This window comes from Lepidothrix coronata, unplaced genomic scaffold (genome assembly GCF_001604755.1).
Source record: "Lepidothrix coronata isolate B3197 unplaced genomic scaffold, Lepidothrix_coronata-1.0 Scaffold94, whole genome shotgun sequence".
Classification (NCBI taxonomy): domain Eukaryota; kingdom Metazoa; phylum Chordata; class Aves; order Passeriformes; family Pipridae; genus Lepidothrix; species Lepidothrix coronata.
Window position 1 is genome coordinate 1,760,134 of NW_016690274.1, and position 23,468 is coordinate 1,783,601.

At 35.9% G+C, this 23,468-nt stretch overlaps 1 protein-coding gene across 9 annotated transcripts in view; it reads left to right on the plus strand.

Annotated features, from left to right (window-relative positions):
- The window catches only part of SYNE1 (spectrin repeat containing nuclear envelope protein 1), a 306,473-nt gene that overhangs the window by 40,463 nt on the left and 242,542 nt on the right, over window positions 1-23,468 (plus strand). For 8 of the 9 annotated variants that reach the window (XR_001875992.1, XR_001875991.1, XR_001875994.1 and 5 more), the window contains exons 3-7: window positions 10,099-10,160; window positions 17,227-17,322; window positions 19,136-19,219; window positions 22,305-22,325; window positions 22,603-22,695. Coding sequence is in view for 1 of the 9 variants with exons in the window: in XM_017821972.1 (XP_017677461.1) it covers window positions 10,099-10,160; window positions 17,227-17,322; window positions 19,136-19,219; window positions 22,305-22,325; window positions 22,603-22,695 (356 nt within the window). In the remaining 8 variants the exon portion in view is untranslated. The remainder of the gene's footprint in view (window positions 1-10,098; window positions 10,161-17,226; window positions 17,323-19,135; window positions 19,220-22,304; window positions 22,326-22,602; window positions 22,696-23,468) is intronic. The other variant, XR_001875995.1, reaches the window with a different exon arrangement.

Sequence of the window (23,468 nt, forward strand, 5' to 3'; positions counted from 1 at the left end):
GTTTTCTCTATTTGCAGTGTTAATTTTACATAGATAATTTTACCTCATTTGTAATTTCATGTTTTCATGGTAGATGTACAGGACAGGTTGGAAAATAGGACTGAAAAAGTCTTGTAAGTAATTTATTATCTGCCTTTATATGGTACCAAACCAGTAAAATGCTGTTGATGTCCTGGGTGATTGCGTCAGAGCATTGGTCTTCCTAAGGGTGAATACTTTCCTCGAAGTTTAGCCTAAATATATTAATATCCTGTCACAGCTTTCTACTCTGTTGCTTTTGCATGGTTTCTAATTTAAGGAGTTTTTTCCTTTTCTGATGCTCATTCCTTTCCCTAATATATTTGCAAAGAGCAGTTACAATCTTTCTGAGGTTAAGCAATCTACACAGTTTTAGTTTTCTCTTAGATAACTTTTCAGCCTATTGAACTCAGTATCTATTCCAGATGCTCACATTTTTTGAACATAGGTTGCCAGAACTCTGTGTAATACTCCATGTGGGTTCTTACTGTGTCTGGTACAATAATTTTTATTCTCCAGTTCAGCTGGGCACATCTTACCTGATAGCATCATAAGATTCCATTTGCCTGTTGTCAAACTAGTAGCGTACATCTTTCCTGTAGCAGAACTAAAAAAGCGTTTCTTCCTCTACATTTTGATTTCTATATGGTGAGTTTCAGGCTCATAGCACAAGTCTATATAGCATTGCATTTTAAGCTGCTTAGTAATAGAAATCTTTTTTCAGTCTTCAGTCAGCTCCATTTTTTTAATTTTCAAGATATTCTGATTCTGTTGTAATTGTGTTTCCCAAATATGAGTCACTGGCAAACTTTATAAGCACTGTTGAGATTTTCCTGTCCAAATTATGGGTGAAATATTAAAGACTTAGGCTTAGACTAGTCTTTGAGGAACTCCAACCTTTCTTTTCCTACTTATATCATCATTTAAAGAAGCTCCTTCATCAAAGGAGCCCTGTTTTTGACTTCTACACAGCAACTTGCTTTGTGAGTAGTTTTAGTGGTAGATAATGGAATAGCTCCCTGACTTAGGTACTGTTCAGTGTAAATATGTCAGAATTTGTTGCATATTATGCAGTAAAGAAGTGTCACACTAAAGTGCCAGTGGTATAATTTTTTAAGTGAGACACTTGTTTGGAGACACTTAGGGAAACAAAGGAAAACAGATGAAGGTATGAAACCATCGTAATGTGCAAAGTATATTCAAGGCTTTTGTGAAGGCTGGCATTCAGAAACAGCAGATGGTTGTGACTTTGTGTGGAATAACCACATGATCTAAGTCTATGTTATATTTGTACAAGACTTCTCTTGGAAAAATGTATGCACATAGAGGTTGCATGCAGTTCTTTGCTTCTTCAGCACCTCCATAGATACCTGCCATCATCCTGTTTCTTGAATGTTTTAAGTATTTTTTTTTTTGTTTTGGAAGGATATAATAGATTTTTTTAATCATTATGTTTAATTTTTGTTATTGAAGAATGAAACATAAGAGTTAGCATTTCCCCAGAACTGAGTTTTTGTGTGTGCTCATGTGTATTTTTATTTTATTACGTTTCACACATGGAAGAGCAATTAATTTGTAAGGTCCTGATTTGAACCTGAGTTTGAAGATATTTGATCACATGTATGATTTCATAAATATAGTGAAAAATTCTTAGGCTGTACAAGTAGCAGAATACATTTCTTACTAGTAATACAGAACAGTTTTCCATAAAATCATACAGCCAAAGAACAGGCAAGGCTTAAAGGGTCCTTGGACTTGTCTAACCTTTTGGGGGGGAAGGGAGCCTAGATGAGATTATCTTGTATCCTGTCGAATGGCATTTTGAATATCCCTGAGGAAGTTGTTCCAGTGAATGATTGTTCTTTACTGTAAAAAATCTATTCCTTATATCAAGGTGAAACCTCTTCCAGGGCAACTTTTACCCACTACCCCTTGTCTTCTCCGTATGATTTCATGTGAATGTAGAATCTCTGTTCTCTTTGTAGCCACCCTATAAGTGCTTAACCCTTCCATTTACTCTAATACTGAACCTATTGAGTTGAAAATAGTATATGAAGAAACAATTCATCATTTAATTCTAAATGTATTTATAATTATCATGGCTCAAAGTATTAAAAAATAGAATCATAGAATCACAGAATATCCGGAGTTGGAAGAGACCCACAAGGATCATCAAGTCCAGCTCCTGGCCCTGCACAACACAGCCCATGTGCCTGAGAGCATTGTCCAAACTCTTCTTGAACTCTGTCAGGCTTGGTGCTGTGAGCACTTCTCTGGGGAGCCTGTTCCAGTACCCAACCACGCTCTGGGTGATGAACCTTTTACTAATATCTAACCTAAACCTCCCCTGACACAGCTTCATGTTGTTCTCTTGGGTCCTGTCACTGGTCACCACAGAGAAAAGATCAATGCCTGCCCCTCCTCTTTCCCTCACGAGGAAGTTGTAGGCTGCAATGGGGTCTCCCCTCAGTCTCCTCCAGGCTGAACAGACCAAGTGACCTCAGCCACTCTTTGTATGCTTCTCCTCTAGAGCCTTCACTATCTTCATAGCCCTCCCTTGGATGCTCTATAATAGCTTTATATCTTGTATTGTGGCACCCAGTACTGTACACAGGACTCAAGGTGAGGCTGCACCAGCGCAGAATAGAGTGGGACAATCACCTCCGATTGTCAGCTGGTGATGCAATTACTATTACATTCTTTCCATTAGGTAGACTTTGATAGAGCTTCACGTCTACAATATCTGTAACTATAATAAAAATTATCTCTAGAGTAAAACTGCCCATGGTTTCCGTGGAATAAATAGAAGATTTTACATTTTTGTAAACCTTTAGTTAACTATTGTCATGTCACTGAACTTAGGCATAAACAGAACTGAGATCTGATTGCAGAATGTCTTTTATGTAAGACAAGAATCATTATGTATATTTTGGTTTTCTGCATAGATTTATTTATAAATTACAGGTGTTGCACCATTATATCGTGATTTAATCCATTGAACAGCATGTGTCCAGTATGTCTCCGTAAGTTTTGATTTCTTTCAGTAGATTCTGAGCTTTTTCATGTCCAAGTCAATTTTTCCACTGCGTTTAAGCTATTAAACTTATTGTAGGTATAGAAGAATAGTAATCTTACCACTGATAGTAGAAATTTGCTGCATATGGTGCATTTGGTGCAGTGCGTTTACATTTCTGTGCCTTATGAAAGAGAAACATTAAACATTCAAATTCAAATAAAATTCTGACATTTTTGCACAGTCTCTCCAGGTTGTAGTGCATAATGTTGTGAACAGTCCTATTAATGTCATAGAATATTAGCAAATCTGCTGCAAATCAGCAACGACTGTAACAGTAATTTGCCTACCTGACAAGGTTGGCTTCAGGAGAGCAAGACTATCCGTTATTTTAGGAGTTCATGTAAGTGCCATACAGTGGATAAAAGCTGGAATCAGAACCTATGCTTTCCATTTTCAAAGATCTGCTGCCTTCAATCTGATCTCATAGGTATTTGTTTATAACTGCTTGTTAAGTACCCTTTTTGCCAGTGGAATGACTGCTTAAAGCCCTAATTAACAAAGATACTTGTATACATACTGGTGTTGATCTAGACAGATTTCAACATTGTTAAAGATCTCCTTTAAATTGTTTGATGTAAGTACCGCTTTTCTTTAAGTCTTCTGTTAAAAATTAGATTTCTTTTCATTAGAGCATGGTTTTTTTCAGTCTTACTTTATAAAAGCTCTAAGGGAATGGACCAGCAACACACAAAGGTTATTATACACAAGGTTTTCATGTCAACCGAAAGAATGGCTGCAAAATGTGTAAATGGCAACATGATGTTAGCTGCAGAACTGCAATGAACTGTAAAAAACCAAAAAAAATTGTTTAGGATATTTTTTTATTATGTCATTGCAGATGCTACTGTAGTAGGTGGGTTTTAGAGACAAGAGAATGATTTTTCATCAGTGTCTTTAACTGTTTAAGTCTTTATGAAAAAAATCATTCTTCAACTGATGTGCCTATTTATTAGCATAGATTGAAATATGAGTGCAATGTAGAATAATTGTTAATGAAATTTACTGGATTTTCCAGATTTCTATCTGATTTGTCAACATCCAAACCATCTCTTAAAGTATAAAATTAAGGAAAATAAGTAATTATAAGGAAAATTGCAAAGTTGAGCCTGATCAGTTACATCAGGTAGTTTTCGCCTGAGGTATTCATGCAGGAAAAGATATGTGTGTGAACATTTAAGTTCACTGTCACCCATGCCAAGCTGGTGAATTAACAGACACCTGTAGAGCAGCAAATGTGGTGCTGAAGCCATTGCACATGATCAACTCGAATGTTGAGTATCCTGATTTTAGTTAATATCTTCTTCAGAGTGCTGCTTTTAAAAATGAAGCCTGTAATGGTTTTCTAACAGGTGTTGTTTTCATTTTTGACTGTATTCAGTTGAGTGCAGATACTATGAAAGTGAGTAATCGATGAGTAATATATTTACATCGCATGGAGATCAAGACAGCAGTTAGTGGAGATGATGAGAATAATAGTGCGGCAGCACAAGAAGATACACAGTAAACATAAAATGCATATATGTTCATTGATTAGTTCTGAATACATTCTGCTTATACATGTGGAGAAGAACAAAATGCAGCCTATTGAGGCAAAATACAGTGCATAACAATTTAATTTCAGTTTGATTTTTTTAGTCACTCAAAACAGAAAAATAGGAGCAAGCATGCTGCAAAGATTGGGCACAGGAAAGAGGCACAAAGTCAAAAAAATTACATTTTAGGCATATCTTCCAACCCACTGTAGAAATCATATTGTTCTCATTCATTTCTTTAAACAGTAAGGGAAGCCTTCTGATCAAAGTGCAGTTATGGGACAGCATGGTTGTGTCCTGACCATGTCCTGGCTTCTAAGGATCAAGATCACTGTGCTCTGTTCATTTTCTGTTCCTTTCTGTGAAAACCAGAGCACAGAAAAGGGGGGGATAGTGTGTGTCTGGATGAAGCAGGAACATTTGACATGTGCACATGAGAATATGGGCACAACAGGGCATTACTTTGGATTTAAGGACTGGAAGTCTCCCAAGCCCCACAGGATAAACGTATCTTGTGACAGTCTAACTGCTGCTGTGAGGTGGATCCAACAGCCTAAATTAAAGCACACACTCTCTGGTGCTGGCTAGATTTTTGGTTTTCCAGATTTCAAAAATTTAAACTGCTTGCACAGTCCACAGCAAGTGCTTCCAGAGAGACTGACTGCTGATCATGCTTGCGATAAATTGATGGAGAACAAAGGAAGACACATTGATTTATTCAGTTTGTTCTTCATTCTAACCAGATATTTTTTAAATGCAACTTTCTTTGGGTGATAAGTTCCATCATTCTTTATATCTTTTTAACTAGTGGGTGGACAGACACTTTCTCTCTCTTAGAAGTAAAGGAAATTGATAAGAAATGTGTAAAATCAAAATGCATATTTTGTAAATACATTTCAGTTAGACAGTAAAAGCAGAAAGTCCTCAGCAGCGTGCCAGTTGCTGTCCAGCAGCACATGACACAGCAGACAGCCCTTCTGCAGCTGTGAGCCTGCTTCTCCACACTTCAGTTTCCTGTAACTATTCCACCAGTATGTGCTTGCAATAAATGTATGTACCTGGGTTTTCTCTGTTTCCACTCCTCCAAATGACATAAAACCTTTGTCTCCCAAATGACATAAAACCTTTGTCTCCCAAATGACTGTACTGAGGTTACCTCTAGATTGAGCAGTGGTATATGCTGGTGAGTCTGTTTTGGCACATTTTTCTGCACTTCCAGGTTGGTTTAGTGTATTCCTAAAGGCGTCAAAAACCTGGAAGACAAAATGAAACAAAAAGCTCTGGTGTTTTTAAGGCAGACCTCTCAAAGCCAAAGAAAACAAAAAAAGGATCCTTAAAATGAGGAACTGTGAGGAACTTCAACTGAATTTTACTAAAGCAAAAAACAAAAAAAATCTCCACAATATTTGGTCACTGAGAATCAATCAAGATGCTTTTATTAGACTTGTGTGAACCGAGCTCTGTCATGACTCTCACTCTGTGTATGAGCCTCCTCCTTGTGTTATCTTGCAGCAGAACTCTGTGTTTGCCATCCTGCACTGCAGCTGCCTTCCCACCATCCTATCCCCAAGCACCTAAGGCAAGAGATGCTTGATGTGCCACCTGCTACTGCACAGTACACACCTATCAACATGATACTAGACATTTTAAAATGTATGCATGCTGCCTATTCCATCAGCATATTCATAACTGTCTGAAGATATATGGCTAGTTTTGTTCATTGATCAAAATAATTTGTTCTAAATGTTTTATAGTAAATATATCCAATTACATTTGTGGGGTTTTTTTCGTAATCAGTTAAAAATGCTGTTGCTGATGCTTTAGTAGAGAAAATATTTGTAATAATATGAAGATATTTCCAGCCAATTAAAGACAGACATTTGGTTAAATAATATGAAACTTTCTTGCAACAATTTTCACATGCAAAATGATATTTTCAGAGTCATCATGTTTTACAGAAACTGAAATTTGAATTTGACCTGTATAACAATAAATTTACAGTAATGGCATAATAGAAGTGGGCCTTTTTTATTCTCATTTCAGTAGTGTGTACTACTCTGTACATAACACATGAATCTCCACACATGGTGTTTCATATCTACCTTCATTTTACCAGAAGAAAAAAGAAATCTGTTAAATGCTCTGGTGCTCTGATTTAATGAAATTGAAAATACTGCATATTATCAGAAATTTGAGTATTTTTCAGGCTGATCTAGGTGCACTCCAGAAAATCTGTGGATCCTTACATATATTTCATCCCTGTTGTGAAAGAGTTCAAATATATTATTAAAAGCCGAGTGGCCTACATACCTGTTGAGATTCATTGCTTGCTATTTCTTCTACTTTACTCTTTCAGGTGCAAAGCCGAAGGACATCTGTGTCTCAATAGAGTATGCAGTGATGAACCTAAGTTGTTGTTTTTATGTATATGTGTTCCTTTATGTATATGACAACCTAGAGAAGAGTTATGCCATTCAGCTACTTTTATGGTTACTGAGCATTATATTGTTACAAAAGCACTGGTGAGAAGGCTGCATCAGTTTTTACAGCATTTCTGCTTTAGGATATCAGCAGTGTAGTTGCGTTGTCCCAGTCACTGGATGAATTATTCAAGCTCTTGACATCAGAGATTTCTGCTAGCGGATTGGCTGGTGCTCAGATAATATAATCTTTCCACAGGAAAACAGTGGAGAAGGATGATGGCAGTGAGATCAGCAGAACTGCTACTTCTAATACAGCTAGCCTTGTCTGGCTGTTGCATTTCTGCAAGAATATATAAAGATGTTTTTAAGGTTTGTCTTCATGTGAATTCTCTGATAGGAGACAGTGGAGGGATTTGTGTAAGAGGCCTGCATTTCCAGTGAAGGAAAGAATTTGGATCATTCTTGAAAAATTACTTCTGGCTATATTCTAAAGAAACGCTGCACATGACACAGGGTTAGCAGCCACAACAGCAGCAGCAGCAGAGCAGCAGCAGCAGTGCTTATGTTTCGCTATAAAGGTGCTGTTGGCAGAAATGTTACATCGTTAAACGTGCTTCCTGAGTTCCTTCAGTACCTGCAGGGTAAGTGGTGCGAATACGGAGCTGACAGTCCTTGCAAGTGGGGGGAGCATAAGCAATTGTATGACACACATGTCTTGTGGGTATAGATAAACAGTATCTCTGCAGAGAATTTACATCAGGTCAATGAAAAGAACACACTTGTTTCCAGGTAAATTTGTAAAAAGTGTATTTACAATGGAATTTTTAAAATCAATGCACTACTTGTGTTATGTTCAGACATAGATTTTACAGTGATAAAATCTGTTCCTTTTTAAGCCTATAAAAAAAAGGTGCTAAAACCAAGGAAACTTCATTGTTAGTAGTTGCAGTTGTGCTCATAAAGAATATATTGCTCACATAAATTGCCTTGAAACAGATTATTTTGAAAGGCTATTTCTACTGTTTGTTGATATGACTGAAACGAGGTATGTCTTCTGCTGGTCTGTCTCTTCAGAAGCTGGAAGCTTGTTCTCTGATTTCCAGTTGTTGTCAGAAGGGTGTTTTGTAAATCACCAAGATGCACTGGAACTACAAATTGGGGTATCATTTTCACTCATTTCTTTGATGAGAAGTTTGACTTCTAAAGGCCCAGTGCATTTATTTTGGCATGCCATCATCATATCACGGTTACTGGGAAATTTTAAATTACAGATGTGTGAATGAAAGCAGAGCTGGACTGATTCTGTGTGTGCTTGATCTCTATCCCTACACCTCCTCACACACAACCCAGTAGAAGTGTGCAAGTACTTCCATGGAAATTAATGTGGCTACCTATATATGTAAATGCAGAGCACAGCTCACATTTACTTTATATCATAAGGAAAGCTTCTTCATGGTTAGAGACCATACAGCGAGAAGTCTGTTTGCCACAATGTAGAAACAATTGTCACATACAAAGTCAAGACACCCTCCTGCCAAAAACAGTCAGTGTTGAATGAAGCACGATGCAGTATTTTGTGTGATATTTTTCATAAATTGCCTGTGAGTGCAACAAGTAGATCCTAAGAATGTAACGAATGTTTAAAAATTATATAAGACAGCTTGCCCAATGATATCAAAGGAAAATAAAGAATACAAACTTATTTTCTTAGGCATGAAGTGTGCTAATCTGGCAGTAGATGCTGGAGAGTGTATGTATCTTTTTTTCCTCTGGTATTTCTTATATGTGAGATAGCATTTAAATATAAAGAAAATATCCTTGAGTTGTAATGCACAGACACTTTTTGGGGGGCTCATATATGGTCAGGCAGCCATCATTATTCCACTGAAGATAATATTTTGGCCTAAGAATTTTGTTTGGTGATTTGTATCTTTATGTAACCTTCCTGTGAAGCAGCATTGCATGAGTGTGAATCTGGAAAATGCTATGCAGTGCTGCACGAGTCACTAGCAAATGCAGTAACTAAAATTAGATATTGCATCTGTTGGTTTTGGGATAAGCACGTGTTGTTATAAAAAGTGAATATTTAACAGCAACTCTAGTGCCCTTCCCAAATCTTCGTTTGCGAAGCCTAGCCATGAAGAATGAAAATTTATTTGGATTTTCTGTTGGGAAAGAAGGTGCTCATTCAGAACTGGTGATAGTAATAACATGATTTGTTTTTCCATGAAATAGATACTCCCTTCTATTTTGGAAAAAAAATATCCATATAAATACTTGAGTGCCTCTGTTGTGAAATTTTTACATGTGTCAAAACTGATTACCCACTAAGAAGGGACAGGACTTTGTGGATGGATTATAGTGCTGTGATTCTCTTCCCTCCCCAGCTATGACCCTTGCTGCTGAAGTTGGAGGAGCTCATTCAGGAACTATTTTTGTTTATGCATCTGGCAGCTGTCCCTCAGGGGCTATGTGACAATCAGTGAAATTCACTATGAATCAGGCAATTGCTTCAAGAAAGGAGTAAGGGAGGTAGTAAGTAGCATATAGAAACTACCTGAATTAGCTAATGGCTCCTTCCTGGCAGGATCTCCTAGAGGACAAATAAGTTTGATAATGCAATTTAAAATCTTTAATTCAACATTCTAAACATTTTCAGATATACATGCTAAGAGTATTTTTTTCTAAGGCCCTAGCTGACTTTCAACATAAAAGCAACTTGACTGTCAGAGACATGGATTCTAGTTAAAAAGTACAGGGAAGTTCTAGGTGTTCACACCTTGGGTAAGTAGAGAATGGACTTAGAAGTCAAATTTGTTTTGGCATTCAAATTTGAAATCATGTCTAACTGATCATTGGCTTTTTAAGATTTGAACTTTGACATGAAACTCTTCAAATAATCAAGTATCAGAGCATTATTGTAATAATATGAAGTATTTGTTACAGGCAAAATTGACTGTCTCAAGAATATATAGTGGGAATATTATGCTTCAGTAAATCTGAAAGTATCCAGTGATGTCTAATCAAACTGATTTCCTTTTATTTTCAGATGAGCAAGAGTCAGTCCAGAAAAGGACTTTCACGAAATGGATCAATACTCATCTGGCTAAGGTAATGCATGGCTTTTGAATTTCTTTTTTTAATAATCAAACCTTTCTATCTATGCCTATAGTGGCCCTGGAGTATAGAATATGTCAGATTTGTGTGAGCAGTATTTCATAAACTTATAAAGGAACCCCCATCATCTGTACAAGATTGAGGATGAATTTCAGCATGATAGTTATCAATTAGTCATGTTTTTTGAAAGTGTGGAAATATGTTTCCTGAGTCAGTCACAGCTGTAGGAAGTACTGGTGGGTCTGTGAAGTGACCAGGACTTCCCTTGCACTCATATTCTGGCTTGTAACCCAAAAATTCAATATTTAGGCTATTCAATTTTTGTAAAATGTTCTTTTAGTTTTGATTGCTTCAAAAGAAACTGGAAATCTGTAACATCTCCATTGTCTGGAAGCATTTGAAATGTGATAAGGAAAAATCCTGGAAGGAGACCCACTTTTAGGCAGTATTGACTGCATCCTGCTCTCATCTTTGACCCAATAAAATATGGAGCATCTCTGTGTATGGTGTCTAGCAAGGAACACTGTGAAGTGCTGGGCTCACACTTACAGCAGAGAACATCCTGCACTACTGTCAGGTAGAGGAGCTGCAAGTGAAGGAGTACAGTTGAGCCTGGGGAAAGGTGATTTGAATTTTGTCTTTGTTTTTCGCCATTGATCCACAACAAGTGTGCTGAATTTGACTCAGTATATACATTTAAAATTAATAGTAATTTCATTTCAAATTGGCTCTCTATTTCTGGGCTACTCTTAGAAAACTTTGGGTTTCTTTCATTGCCATTTTTGACAATCTAGTAAAATTATTAATGGAAAAGGTAATAGGAGGAAATAAGAAAAAACTAAAAACTATAGTTAAAGTGTCTGTAACTCAACACCATGCTATCTGGAGAAATGTTCCACCATGAATGAATTTGAATATTTTCAAAAAAAAGTAGTGCATGAAACCTCAAAACCAGGAGAAATCAATGTTTTCTAATAAAAGATTGGTGGGGTTTACTGTAACAATTTGAAAGACAGATTTAGAGACAGCAAAGGAAAGGAAACTCTACTAAGGTAGAGTTGTCATCCTTACACTGTGTTGGTTGAGTAGAGCAAAGGAGGATTTAAAAAGGAGAAAGGATTTAAAAGGGAGATTTAAAAGGTTTTTGACGTTGTGAAGAGTAATGATTTGAAAGAAATGGAAATGCAGAACTGATTTCATTGTGTTAGGTACAACCAACGACAATTCATAGTTTGGGAATATAAAGCAGGGTGTGATTCTTTGTCAGGGTTTGCCATGAGTAAAAGATTCTTCCCTGCTTATCTTTAAAATCTTAATGTATGTTTTTGTTCTAAAAAGTCATGCTCTAATTGAAACAGAAACTAATTCAATAACTAAGTGTATCAAGTAGATTAAAACTATTTTTTTTTTGAGCTATTTAACTATAAAGTTAAGAATGGGTTTCAGAATATGGATACAAATAAATAAGAATGAGCAAAAATGCAATAAGACTACCAGTGAAATTTCTTCACTGAAAGGGTTGTCAAGCACTGGAACTGGCTGCCTATGGAAGTGGTTGAGTCACCATCCCTGGAGGTAGTTAAAAGACATGTAGATGTGGCCCTTGGGGGGGTTGGTTCAGTGATGGACATGGCAGCGTTATGTTAATGGTTGGACTTAATTTTAAAGCTATTTTCCAACCTATGTGGTTTTATGATTCTATGAATTGAATTTTATGAAAGGCAATAGGAGGAAGGTATGAATTTTTTATTCTCTTTTGCTCTTAGAATAGAATGCTACCTTTTTAAAATTCCTATTTCAAAGCTATATTTTTTACACAATCAGAAGACAGGTAAAGGACTTGCCATAAACTAGTTAGAGGACAACTTAAAGAAAGATGGAAATAAAACAGCCTTAGTGCAAGCTGTGCCCTCACCCATAGGGGATGAACACAGAGGAAAGAGCTGCAAGTATGATAACTAGCAGGTAGCGTAGTGCAGGTTTATTTTGGGTAAGCTGTTAGCACTAGGCTGCATCTGTCCCTCTGCTATCTGTCTCCCTAACCCCAACTGTATCTGTTCTGTGATTCTGAGTACTAATCTGGTGAGAATCATCAATTGGAAATCATCTCTCTTCTCTGCCAGCCACTTGCAGAATTCGGGACACAATCTATGAAATGAATGTGTTCTATCTTCTGGCCATCCTCTTTAATTTTTGTGCATCTATGCAGTTCTACTAATGATAAATGAGATATGCATGTGTAATAGGACGAGAACTTTTCTAATTGCATATTATTTATTCATATTTCTCTACGGTTGTAGAACTGTCCTCCCTCCTCTCAGTCTCAACCTTCAAAGCATAGATGTAATTTGAGTACGCTTCTGATTATATTTTAAGGCATCTTTTCGAAGTCTGAGTTTAAAATGCAAAACAAATTCACACCAAATATTTCAAAAGGAGACGTAACGTGCATTCAAACCAGCAGTTACTTAAATATTTTTTGTTTCATTACCTATGCCAATTTTTTAGGTAGTGGATTAGATGAGTAAAGAAGATGAAAAACATGTCACTTTCTGAAACAGCAGAAGCATGTGCCTTTATTGTCTTTTTCATCTTTGGTGAAAGTTTGGGGGAACAGTAGTTTCAAAGCTTTGGAACACAGACTGTAAATTGGTTTAACCCAATCAAATAACATTTTGTTCCCAGGTGTAGGGATAACTTAAGTGTTTGTACTCACCAAAGTATTGTTGTAAAGTAAACAGAGTGAACAGCAATACTTACTGAAAGAAATTACTATTAATTTTGTGTGTGTTCATTGAGAGGATGCACACATAAACAAAAGCAGAGGATGGATATAAAATAAAAATAAAAATAAGAATGAGTGAACATTTTTGGTTATACTTAGACAATGTTTATATAATACTGAATTAAACCTGAGACCTACAACTTACATTAAGGCATTTAAATTTGCAAAATTATATCTTTTATAGAAAAGAAAGGAGGGAAAAAGAAATGGGTATATCAAGACTTATGGCTCTCACACATAGTGCTGTCAGTTGTGTTAGTTTGTTCTTACAATGTAACTTGGTCTTGCAAGAACCTCATCAGTTTTCATAAATTAACTAAGTGATTCTAATCCTTTTTGCCCTTTTCAAACATGAAAACAGAGGCTCCCAGTATCTGAGTCACTGACACAGAAAAGAAAATAAGCTGATGTCCACCTTGACTGCATGATGAGTAAAATTCGACTGGTAGTTTTTCTGCTTCAACAGTTACTGTGTGTTTTCAACTAGTTTTGCATGTAACCTCTAATGTTAAACAGTGAATGCTAAATTTATTTGAGTGATGAAATGAATCATGTAAAATTTAGAGACCAAGTCCCTCTAACTTCAGTGATAAAAATAGTCACTAACAGCAAGGAGTATGAAAACCTATATGCTTACGGATTTAGGAATTAAATTGTGGTGAAGTGGGCCAGCTATTACAGAGTAATGGAAATTTCATGTTCTCCATGCTGTTCTCACATATATTTCCCTAGAGAGACAAATTCAGTAGTTACATAGATTTGTTCCTGTCTGAGCATGTGGATAGGTTTTCATACATTTCTTCAGCAGTTTTTGAATCATTATTTGAAAATTAATGTAGCAAAAATAATTTTCAATGTTTGCATTGGCATTCATTATGATGTTGATACTGCTATTTGTGTAGTAGGATTTATTCATTAGAGAAGTTAAGTACAGGGTGTAAGGAAAAGATTCCTGTAGCAAAGATGCAAATGGATTGGATTTTACAAAACTTTTATTACTGTGTCAGAGGAGGAATTTCTAGAGATTTCACGTCTATTACAAATTTCTTTTTTTGAGGCTTGTCAGTTAAATATTTTTTATATGTACCAATGCTCAGTCCTTTAAGTCATTCAGAGTATTTCCTGAAGACTACAGCAAATTAGACAAGTTGTAACAGCAAGAAGTTTAAGCAAAGCATTTCCTCCTCAGTTCTCATTTATGATCAGTTTTAAATACAGTTACTTAAATAAATATTTAATATGGTGAAAACCAGGTTCAATAACCTTTAAGATTCATTCTCAATTAATTCATATTCCTCCTACAGATCACATGAATTTACTGGTACTGAGTGCCTCCCTCTTTGTGACATGCCTGTTCCTAAGTATCATTGCACACTACTGGGATTGCATATGCTGCAATAAATGAGTGTTTAATAGAATTTGTGCAGTGCAGTATGTAACAGATCATTACTCTTATTTTGCTATTTTGCTTTCTTGAAGAAACTTGCAAAAAACCAAAATCAAATACTGAGGCAACTGAAATCATAGTGTGGACCTGAGAAGTTGTAAACTTAATGTCTGATTGTTCACTGAAGTATATTCTGAGTTATGCTGAAGAATTTTGTTCAAGAATTTTATAACTGACAACTTTTCTTTAGTATTACAGGATTTTGAAAGGTTACTTCATATACTTTTTAAATGTTCTTTTTTCCTGGTTGAAAAATGACTTAATTAAATTCTTTGCACAGGCTTTCCAACATTCAGAATTCAATGTATTAGGATCATATCAGTTGACGGCATTTCCAGGGCTATACATTTATGTGCAAAAAGGAAAAATCTGGAGTACATTTTAAAATTACAATTTTTTGCTATTTTTAATTTTTTTTATTTACAAAATTACAAAATTTTAAGTTAGTATTTGTTCCCTGGTTTTACATATTTACAGTTAGTATTTTGACAGTGCATTAAGGCGACTGGTAAGTCTCTGGACTAAAAAGTATTCAATAGATGCTAACTGTATACAGTTTAAAAAAAAACCCATCAAAATCTTTCTTCTCTGGAGGCTAATAAATAAGCAGTGTACAGCTTCATTTTCTCCTTTCACTTCATTTGACATTTATGGATTCAAGCAGTAGGTATTTCCCCATTCCAGCAGAAGATAATGTATTGATCTCAGTGGAGGATCTGCTAGAAAAACAGTTAAGTACCTTAAGCCTGTGCAATCGTACATATACAATAAATAACTTGTATGAACTTCTCAGTATCAGCTAGTGTATGTATATCTTTCTGAATTGTATCAGCATGGGAAGTAAGATTGGTATCTATACTTATGTAAAAAAGGAATCTGTTCTTTTATATATGCCACTGAAAATATAACTCATTCCATACTTCTGAAAGTGACTGGATTCATAATAATAAGATAAGTTCTATGCTATGTGCCTCGAGTATTAAAAAATCCAAACAAGTGATTTATGAAACACAATGAGTGTCTTACCTCCTTGTAATTTGGTGTTAACACATTCAGGGCAGTAAAAAACATTATTATTATAAAGTGTGTTACAGAGAATGTTTTTGGCAATCTGTACAAATAACTAATTTTCCCTCTTAGAGGAGTTTCATACAAGAGATCTTGTGGCACAGGTGTTGTATCTACTTTCTGTTCCTGTTTTATTGACTGTAAGGTATATGGTGGGTGCTGCTAGAACAGTGGCAGTGCTTGTACTTATGCAACCTTCCAGCAACAAAAAGTGCCCCCCACTACTGAGGCAGTTAGATAGGTGGTGAGATTTTTTTTTAGGCTTTCACAACTTATTGAATTAGGGTGGGAGCTGCTATAATCCTCTTGTCTTTATGGCTACATTATTTTAGCACATAATTCTTCAGTGTTTTGTCATGTGGTAATACTGATAAAACCAAAGCTGCTCCAAACTTCAGATGAGAAATGATAACATGGAAGGTGAGGAAAATTAATCGCATTTATGTCAACTGCCTGTGATTCAAGACTGGGAGAAATTAATCTCCAGTGACCTGTTTGCTCCACTGATTTCTTTAGTGCTATATTAAGGAAGAACATGATTCACTATCTATTGCATTGCTAGGAATTAAAAAAGAACTATGACTAAATATACCCTTGTAATGAGTTGTAGTGCTGCTTTATTTTATGTACACAATTAAGACAGGACATTTTGATTTTGGGAGCTAGAAACCTTTGCTTTCTCCTGATTTATTATAGCATTTTTAGCTTTTCAAGGGCAGTGTTTCATTCGTTAGGGTCATCTTTTCAAATCTCTGTTTCTACACAACGAAAGTCATTGGTAAGTTGTTGTACAAGCACCCTTTTTAATAAGTATCCCCAAAACAAATAATTAAATCTAAAGTAGTTTCAAGAATTTTTTAGTCTCATTGTCATTTTAGTGAATTAGCAGGTATTATTATTATTGTAATCATTATTATCCTTAAAAGGTATATGAACGCTCACAAGCTCATGGAGGGCAGAGCTATATGTCAGCTGGAGCAAGTTTAAACTTTTTATTTCTAAGAGACATTTTGTGATCATTAAAGTACTGGCCAGCTGAGAGCGGTAGTTCCACAAACTGAGATGCATTTAAAAATACAGAGCTTTATGATGTGACCTTGTTATTTAAAATTTCTAAAAGATCATCTATTTACATGTTTTTCAGTATCATCATTGTTGTGCTTGCAAATGTAAAGGCATATGCTGAGCAATTTGTCTTGAGTAGGAGCTGACACAGTGCTAACAGCACCAGAAGCCTGCAAGGCCTGGAGGAGAGGAAATACAGCAACTCAGTGTAACAACTGTCAGCTGTGAGAAAGTAGCAGCACTGCTCAACCAGCTACGCTGCTCTAGGGATCTTTCCTTCTTACAGCTCCTCGTAGTCCTCGGACTGAGAGAGTGAAGTTTCTGTGACATACTTAACACTAGGGAAAATATGCTGATAGATTGAAATGTGACTGTAATAGATCTGTAAGTTTTGTGTTATTCTATAGACTCAGAGGCAGTTGTTGTGTTTCTTTGCTTGTTTCAGGGAGAAGGAGGTTTTTTCCATTGTATCATCAGTGGCAGAAAGCATCTAGTGTTACAGTCCTGTGCCAGAAATATGAAGTAGTTAAACAATGTGGTGGCAAAGCAATGGTTAAAGGATACATTGGTGTTAAACATTATAAAACACAAAGAAGGGGACCAGCCACTCTCTTTGTGGTTCTGTTTGAAGGGAAAAGAGTTAGGATGTAATACTGGTGAGCCTTTATAATATCTGAAGTCTTCTCCCTTTCCAGCGCAATCCTCCCATGCTGGTGAATGATCTGTTTGAAGACATCAAAGATGGGGTAATGCTAATTGCCCTTTTGGAGGTTCTTTCAGGGCAGAAGTTGGTAAGAACTCCCTTCCTTCTAAATATACAAGATAGTTGCAAATCTTCTCTAGGATATAATTTTCTAATAAGCTTCTGTATTTGAATCATGTAAAAAACCGTATTGCTACATAGGGAAACAAATTTTTTACAGAATGGGCTATCTGGCTACAAAAATATTATTACAGATTATTACAGGCATTCTTGATTGTATGCATTTTTTTATTAATTTTATCATAGTAGTTCATAAAAATTGCATATTTGTATTAGTCTTTGCAGTTCATCTAGATGTTACTACAATCAAGGTCTAAACTGCAAGCTATTTCTATATATCTTGAAAAAATGACAGTCTTTTCCTGTTAAATTTACAACTTTCTCTCAGAAAAAAAAAGATACTAGCCCCTCACATTTCATGGGGGCTTATATCCATTTGCCTTGACAGCTGCTTTGCTAATGTAAAGAACCTTAAATGATGCCAAATGACTTTTTGGCAGCCTAGTTTTGTACAGAGTGGGGACAGTGTGTACCTGGCAAATAGGCTATCTCTCGGGAGCCAGGATAGTTTTCTCCATAGGAGAAAAACAAAAAGATTTTAGGCCAAGGGCTCTGACTTTCCCCACACCAGCTTGCAGATCAGATGACAGCATCTGAAGGAGTAGTGCAACAGTCATCCAGCTTGCTCCAGGTGTTGCCAGTTTCCTTACATGCAGGCAATTTGCAAGTGCCCTCTTTTTCATGTCTTCACTTCCGTTTTGATTGCAGGTGAAACCCCAGATTAGGTAGTAAATCAAACTACAAAAACTATTTTAGTTTAAGATGGGAAAAAACTGTACTTTCAAGGATTTCTATTCTGTTGAAATATACCCATTTCTGTTTCTGTTAGTCTAATATAGAAAGCCTCCCTCTTGTGGCAAATCAGAAGTAGTAAAATAGGAAAGGAATTTTAATGATGGCACATGTTACAATGAAATTCATTGGATTGTATCCTGCCTATATTAATTAGGGTAAGATGAGAGATATTCCAGAACTGGAACAGTGTCTGGTGAATTTAAAGGTTGTCTATACCAGCATATGATATCTTGTAGTAACTGCAAGAGTAATTTCAGAATCTATAGCAGGCCCATGTTAAACCCATTTGTAACATCATGAACAGGAATTTAAATCATAATAGTTTGGTATTTGCATTACAATATAAGATTCAGTAGGGAATTTAATTCCACTGTAGCGTATTAGAAGCCTAGGATATGTTCTGTCTTTTTTTAGCCTACTTGTCTGAAACAAAATTCATTGTTCAGTGGGAATTTGTGATAGCTGGTGTTTTAATTGCCATTAAGGTATTAGAGAGATGGGATGAAAATTCATAGGTAAAAGATCTTCACTGCAGAATGATTTTTTAAAATAACAATCACTTTGACTTATAATTTGCAGGCAAAAATATTTCACTGAGGGAATTTTACCTTCTCTCAAATAACACACACACATATATATATAGGTGTGTATATGCATATAAAAATAGTAGTAGCTTATTTTACATAAGAAAAACAGTTCTCTGATTTGATGATGTTTATGGACTGAAGCCAACAGCTTGCATCCTGAGGTTATTAAGACATATGTAACTTTTTTATAATGGAAGTATCATGTTTATGTCCCCTATATGTGTCAGTCCTCCCTATTGGTATATGCAGATATACAGTTCGACAATTTGACTGTTCCAAGGGGCATTTTTACATGTAAATCAGACTATGGTAGGTACATAGGCATTGATGATAACCTGGAACTTCATTTTCAAATTGGCATAAAACTAATTCGAGTTTAATCTGTTCATTACCTTTAAGCCTTGTGAGCAGGGACGTCACCTGAAGAGAATTCACTGGGTTGCCAACATTGGCACAGCTCTTAAGTTTCTAGAAGGAAGACGGGTAGGTATGGTAACACTTAGCCCTGGTTTTCCTTTTTTTTCTTTGTTTCCTTAAAGGTATTATTTGTATGCACCCATCTGGTTTTTTTCTCCAAAATTTGAGCTATGTATGCAGCCTTCAGTTTCTGCAGTGCCTAAAATCTGCAGATCCAAAATTATAAGATCCAGCACTAACATGTAACAATGTATAGGATGAAACTTGTGGGGTTTTTTTTAATTAATTAATAATGAATCATCTTGGATGGTCTCTTTTTTTTTTTTAAGCGATCTCCAGCTCCTCATGTTTTCTACTTCCCTCTTGCTGTTCTCAGCAAAGAATGAACTTTATTTCAGAAGAGACATTCATTTATAATTAAAAGAGTAGATTTCTGGACTTCACTAGGTTTGACATGCAAAAATCTGAAATGATAGATATGAAAATTTAGGACAGTATGACCCCCTAGTAGCTTGGCAGGTCTTCAGACTAAGTCCTGGATTTATTCTGGTACAGCCAGTGCTGTGGCTGTGGAAAAGAAACAAAATATTTTATAAACTTAGCAAAAGACAGAAAACCTAAAAATTCAGTGTGATCTAGGTATGAATATCAAATAAAAGCAATCTACTTATACCTTTTTTCCCTGACTTTTCTCTCTGTATTGGAACAACTTGCATCTGGATTTTGTAAAGAGATTATAGGTATTTTGCTCCTCTAATTTCTACATTTCAGTTCAATTTTTCTCAACGCAGATATCACACCTGATGAATTTTACAGCTCCACAATGCGGTACACTGGCAGTTGTTGGGTTTTCGCTGTCTTTCCCTCTCTTTAACTCACTGACATCTTGAGCTAATTACATTTATGTTACGTGGGAAACAATCTTGGCAGATGCCTGTAGAAAGAAATCTAGAAGAGAACTTTTTAAAATTGAAAAATGTATAACCAAAGCAAAGGCGAGAATATTCCTGAACCAAAATTCAGCTTTAGCTCACCGTTTCACTATCTCAAGAAGTATAGCCTGTTGATACAAACCATATCATGTGCAGACCAATAGAGGAAGCTTAGACACAGAGATAACTATTTTGTCTTGAGACCCGTATAACCTAAGGCAAGGCTGAGGTAAAGAGCAAAACACCCATACTTCCCTATTTACATGTCACAACATGTTCGGTGACAAAGTTTAGTGACCCAAACTTTGAATGACCCATCTTAGATCCCAGAAATAACAGTGTTGCAGCTAGGAAACTGACCCTCCCAAAAATCAAGGTAGATTGCCAGAAATGGAACACTGTGTTTTTGCTCCTGATATCTGAGTATTTTTGCCTGGACTTGTCTGACTTACTTTCATAGGTACATTGTATTAATATGCCATATATTCTTCTAGAGGGAGTTGGAAATATGCAGGACGTCAGATATATCAGTGTAGTCCATAGCAGGTGGTCCATAGGTTGAATCCAGTCTGAAGGATTTATCTATCCAGCCAGTCTGTCACCCTTTTCCTCCCAGAGGAGGTGGGGATGCTTTTCAGACAACAAATGCCTCTTTAGAAACTGAATGCAGTCCCTGGACTGTACTCAAAGGTGAACAAATGCATATGAGTGGCTGTGCACAGAGCTTTGGGAAGTGCCAGTAGGGTCTCCTTCCTCCATGGGCTTACCCATAAATAAACTTTAAACTTTTTACACATTTAATCAACTTCCTATTTTCATTGTCAAAACAGCATTCTGCAAATACTCCTGTTATACTACAAACTGCAGCTCACAATTAACAGATATTATTCTGAGTCAAATTGGTTTTTTTGTCATTCTGAAAAGTTTATTTTTCATTTTGGATCCATTTTAATGGCATATAAGATAAAGGTAACACAATAACTAGAATAGATAGGCTATGCTTCTATGAACAGTAGCCTAATCAGAAGCTTTAGCTGAATCCCTGTAAATCTTTTGAACTGTAGTACATATTAAGAACCCTCACTTTCCAGAAAAAGAAGAGCTTTTGTTGGAATTGGTTCAGCTGAGACAATGAGGTATATTTTTCTTTAGGTAGATAATAGAAGATTTTTCTTACTGACTGGAAGAGAAACAAGTAGTGCTAATTTTCCTAGAGTTTTATCCAATTTCTTGATGGAGGGGATTGGAAACCTGTGGGAATTTCTCCTCTGCCTCTTCCTAAGCAACCCGTGGAGATTTAATTCTGAAAAAAACTTTACAGCTCTGGACAACAATTTTTTTGTTTGCTCTTGACATTGTCTAGTGGTTTCCAGCTATTGGTTCAGAGAACTACAGTCTTTCCTCTGCTTTGGAGAGACAAATGAGGTCACCTAAAGCCATTGTCTGTCTTTTGCTTGGACTATTCTCCAAGTTTTTTCCATAACCTTTGTCCATGAGCAAGCTTGTAGTGCATGAACACTTTAGCAGTCATTCATATTTTTATCATGATTGATGGCTGACTCTTGGTTTTGCTAACCTATTTGCTAAGTTTCCAGTACTATCTGTTTTATTTGTATTTCCTTGAGCGTTATCTATCTGTTAATTTCTCTTATATTCTTTATTCCCTCCTTTCCTACCTTTTATCTTATGAGCTTATTTTAGAGTGATATTTTATTTGGACTACAGATTAGCATTTGAGAGTTAAGAGTCATGGAATCTGTTCCCATTTCTGTTGAAAAACTTAATTTGACCTTGGACAACTACTTTTTTCCCACTCTGTTTTTAGAAGAGCTATAGTTAGGTTTGTCTTGCAAGGGAGCCTTAATCAGTGGTTGTGATGTCCTTTACAATAAAAGGTTCTCTGCTGGAGAACAGTGGCATTGTTTTTTCTGTTTTCTTTCTTTTATGCATTCCCCCTCCTTTTTTAAAAAAAAATTTTTAGTCTTAAACTCACTTTTCTTTTTTCATTCCAAATGTATTAGAACTATATCAAGAAACCCCTGCATAATTTAAAATCTGTTACAGAGTATTTAATTTGCTCTCCTGATTAAATATATTGGAAGATGTGGCAAAAAATGTGCTTTCTTCACATGATAAAATTAGATTAATGCATTTGTGTAATACGTAATAATTAAAAATTTATTTCCATATCGTATTTTTCCCTTTGCTTTTCATGCTAGTCCATATACAGAGGATCTCCGGTTTGTACAATGTTTCTATCTAATTTTTATTGTTCTTTCCGCTTGATATTAAATATGTTTTCTACAAGTAATAGCGTGCAATGGTCTTAAAAATCTTTCATTGCCTATAGCTATGCTTGTCTGAAAAGTGAAATTGCATCATTCAATGCTTGTGGTTTTTAATGAAGAAACTTTTTGATTGCAGAAATGTATTTAAGATATAAAACCTATTTGAAAGGCATTTCATAATTGTTATTCTTTTTGTGTGGTAATAACACATGTTTTCTTTCCTATATAGATTAAGCTTGTCAACATAAACTCAACTGATATCGCTGATGGCAGACCTTCTATTGTGCTTGGCTTGGTGTGGACCATAATTTTATATTTTCAGGTACTACATTTCTTATACTTCAGTGTAGCTTGCTCAAATAATGGTTCAGATCATCACTTCATAGGAACTGGTGTAGTTCCAGTCTTTCACCATAGCTAAGTCACTTCATAATTAGCTGAGGATCTGCTCCTGAAAAAAGCAACAGTTGATAGTCAGGGTGTTTCACATTGAGTAAAATCAGATACTTGTCTTTAGAGTAGATTGGTCTTTGCCTAGAATGGAGTTCCTTCATCACTGCAACATATTCTTCTACTTTCTCTAAAGAATACAACAGGGCAAAAGAGGAAAAGAACAGAATTGTAGATTGTTGTTACAAGTATCTTTAGCAACCTCAGTGGTGACTGTGCTGTATGTCTAATTTCAGTGCATTTGGTGTCAGACAGTAATTATTGTCAAACTATACATGTAAAAATGGTGATTTCACTGGGAGATGCAGATATTTATTGCAAGGATAAAATTTAGCTGCAAATGATGTAGATTGAGAGAGGGTTGCGTTTGTAGAGGAGAAATCATTTGCATTCTGTTGAAGCTAGGTGGGAGGGAAAACTGGCTTCCTAAATCCTGTGCATATGGGTTAACAAAGTGAGTCACTGCTCAACACTTAAAAAAACAACTAATTTTGTTGCTCTTCTTTATAGAGTGCTTTGGCTCCCTTGTGATGTAACTTCCATGTCTCAGGCATGCTGTTCTCCTTAGCACCAACCACTGTGATGCCTTAATAGCTTAGATCTTAGAATAAAAGTTAGTCAGAATGATATTAACATTTTAATTTG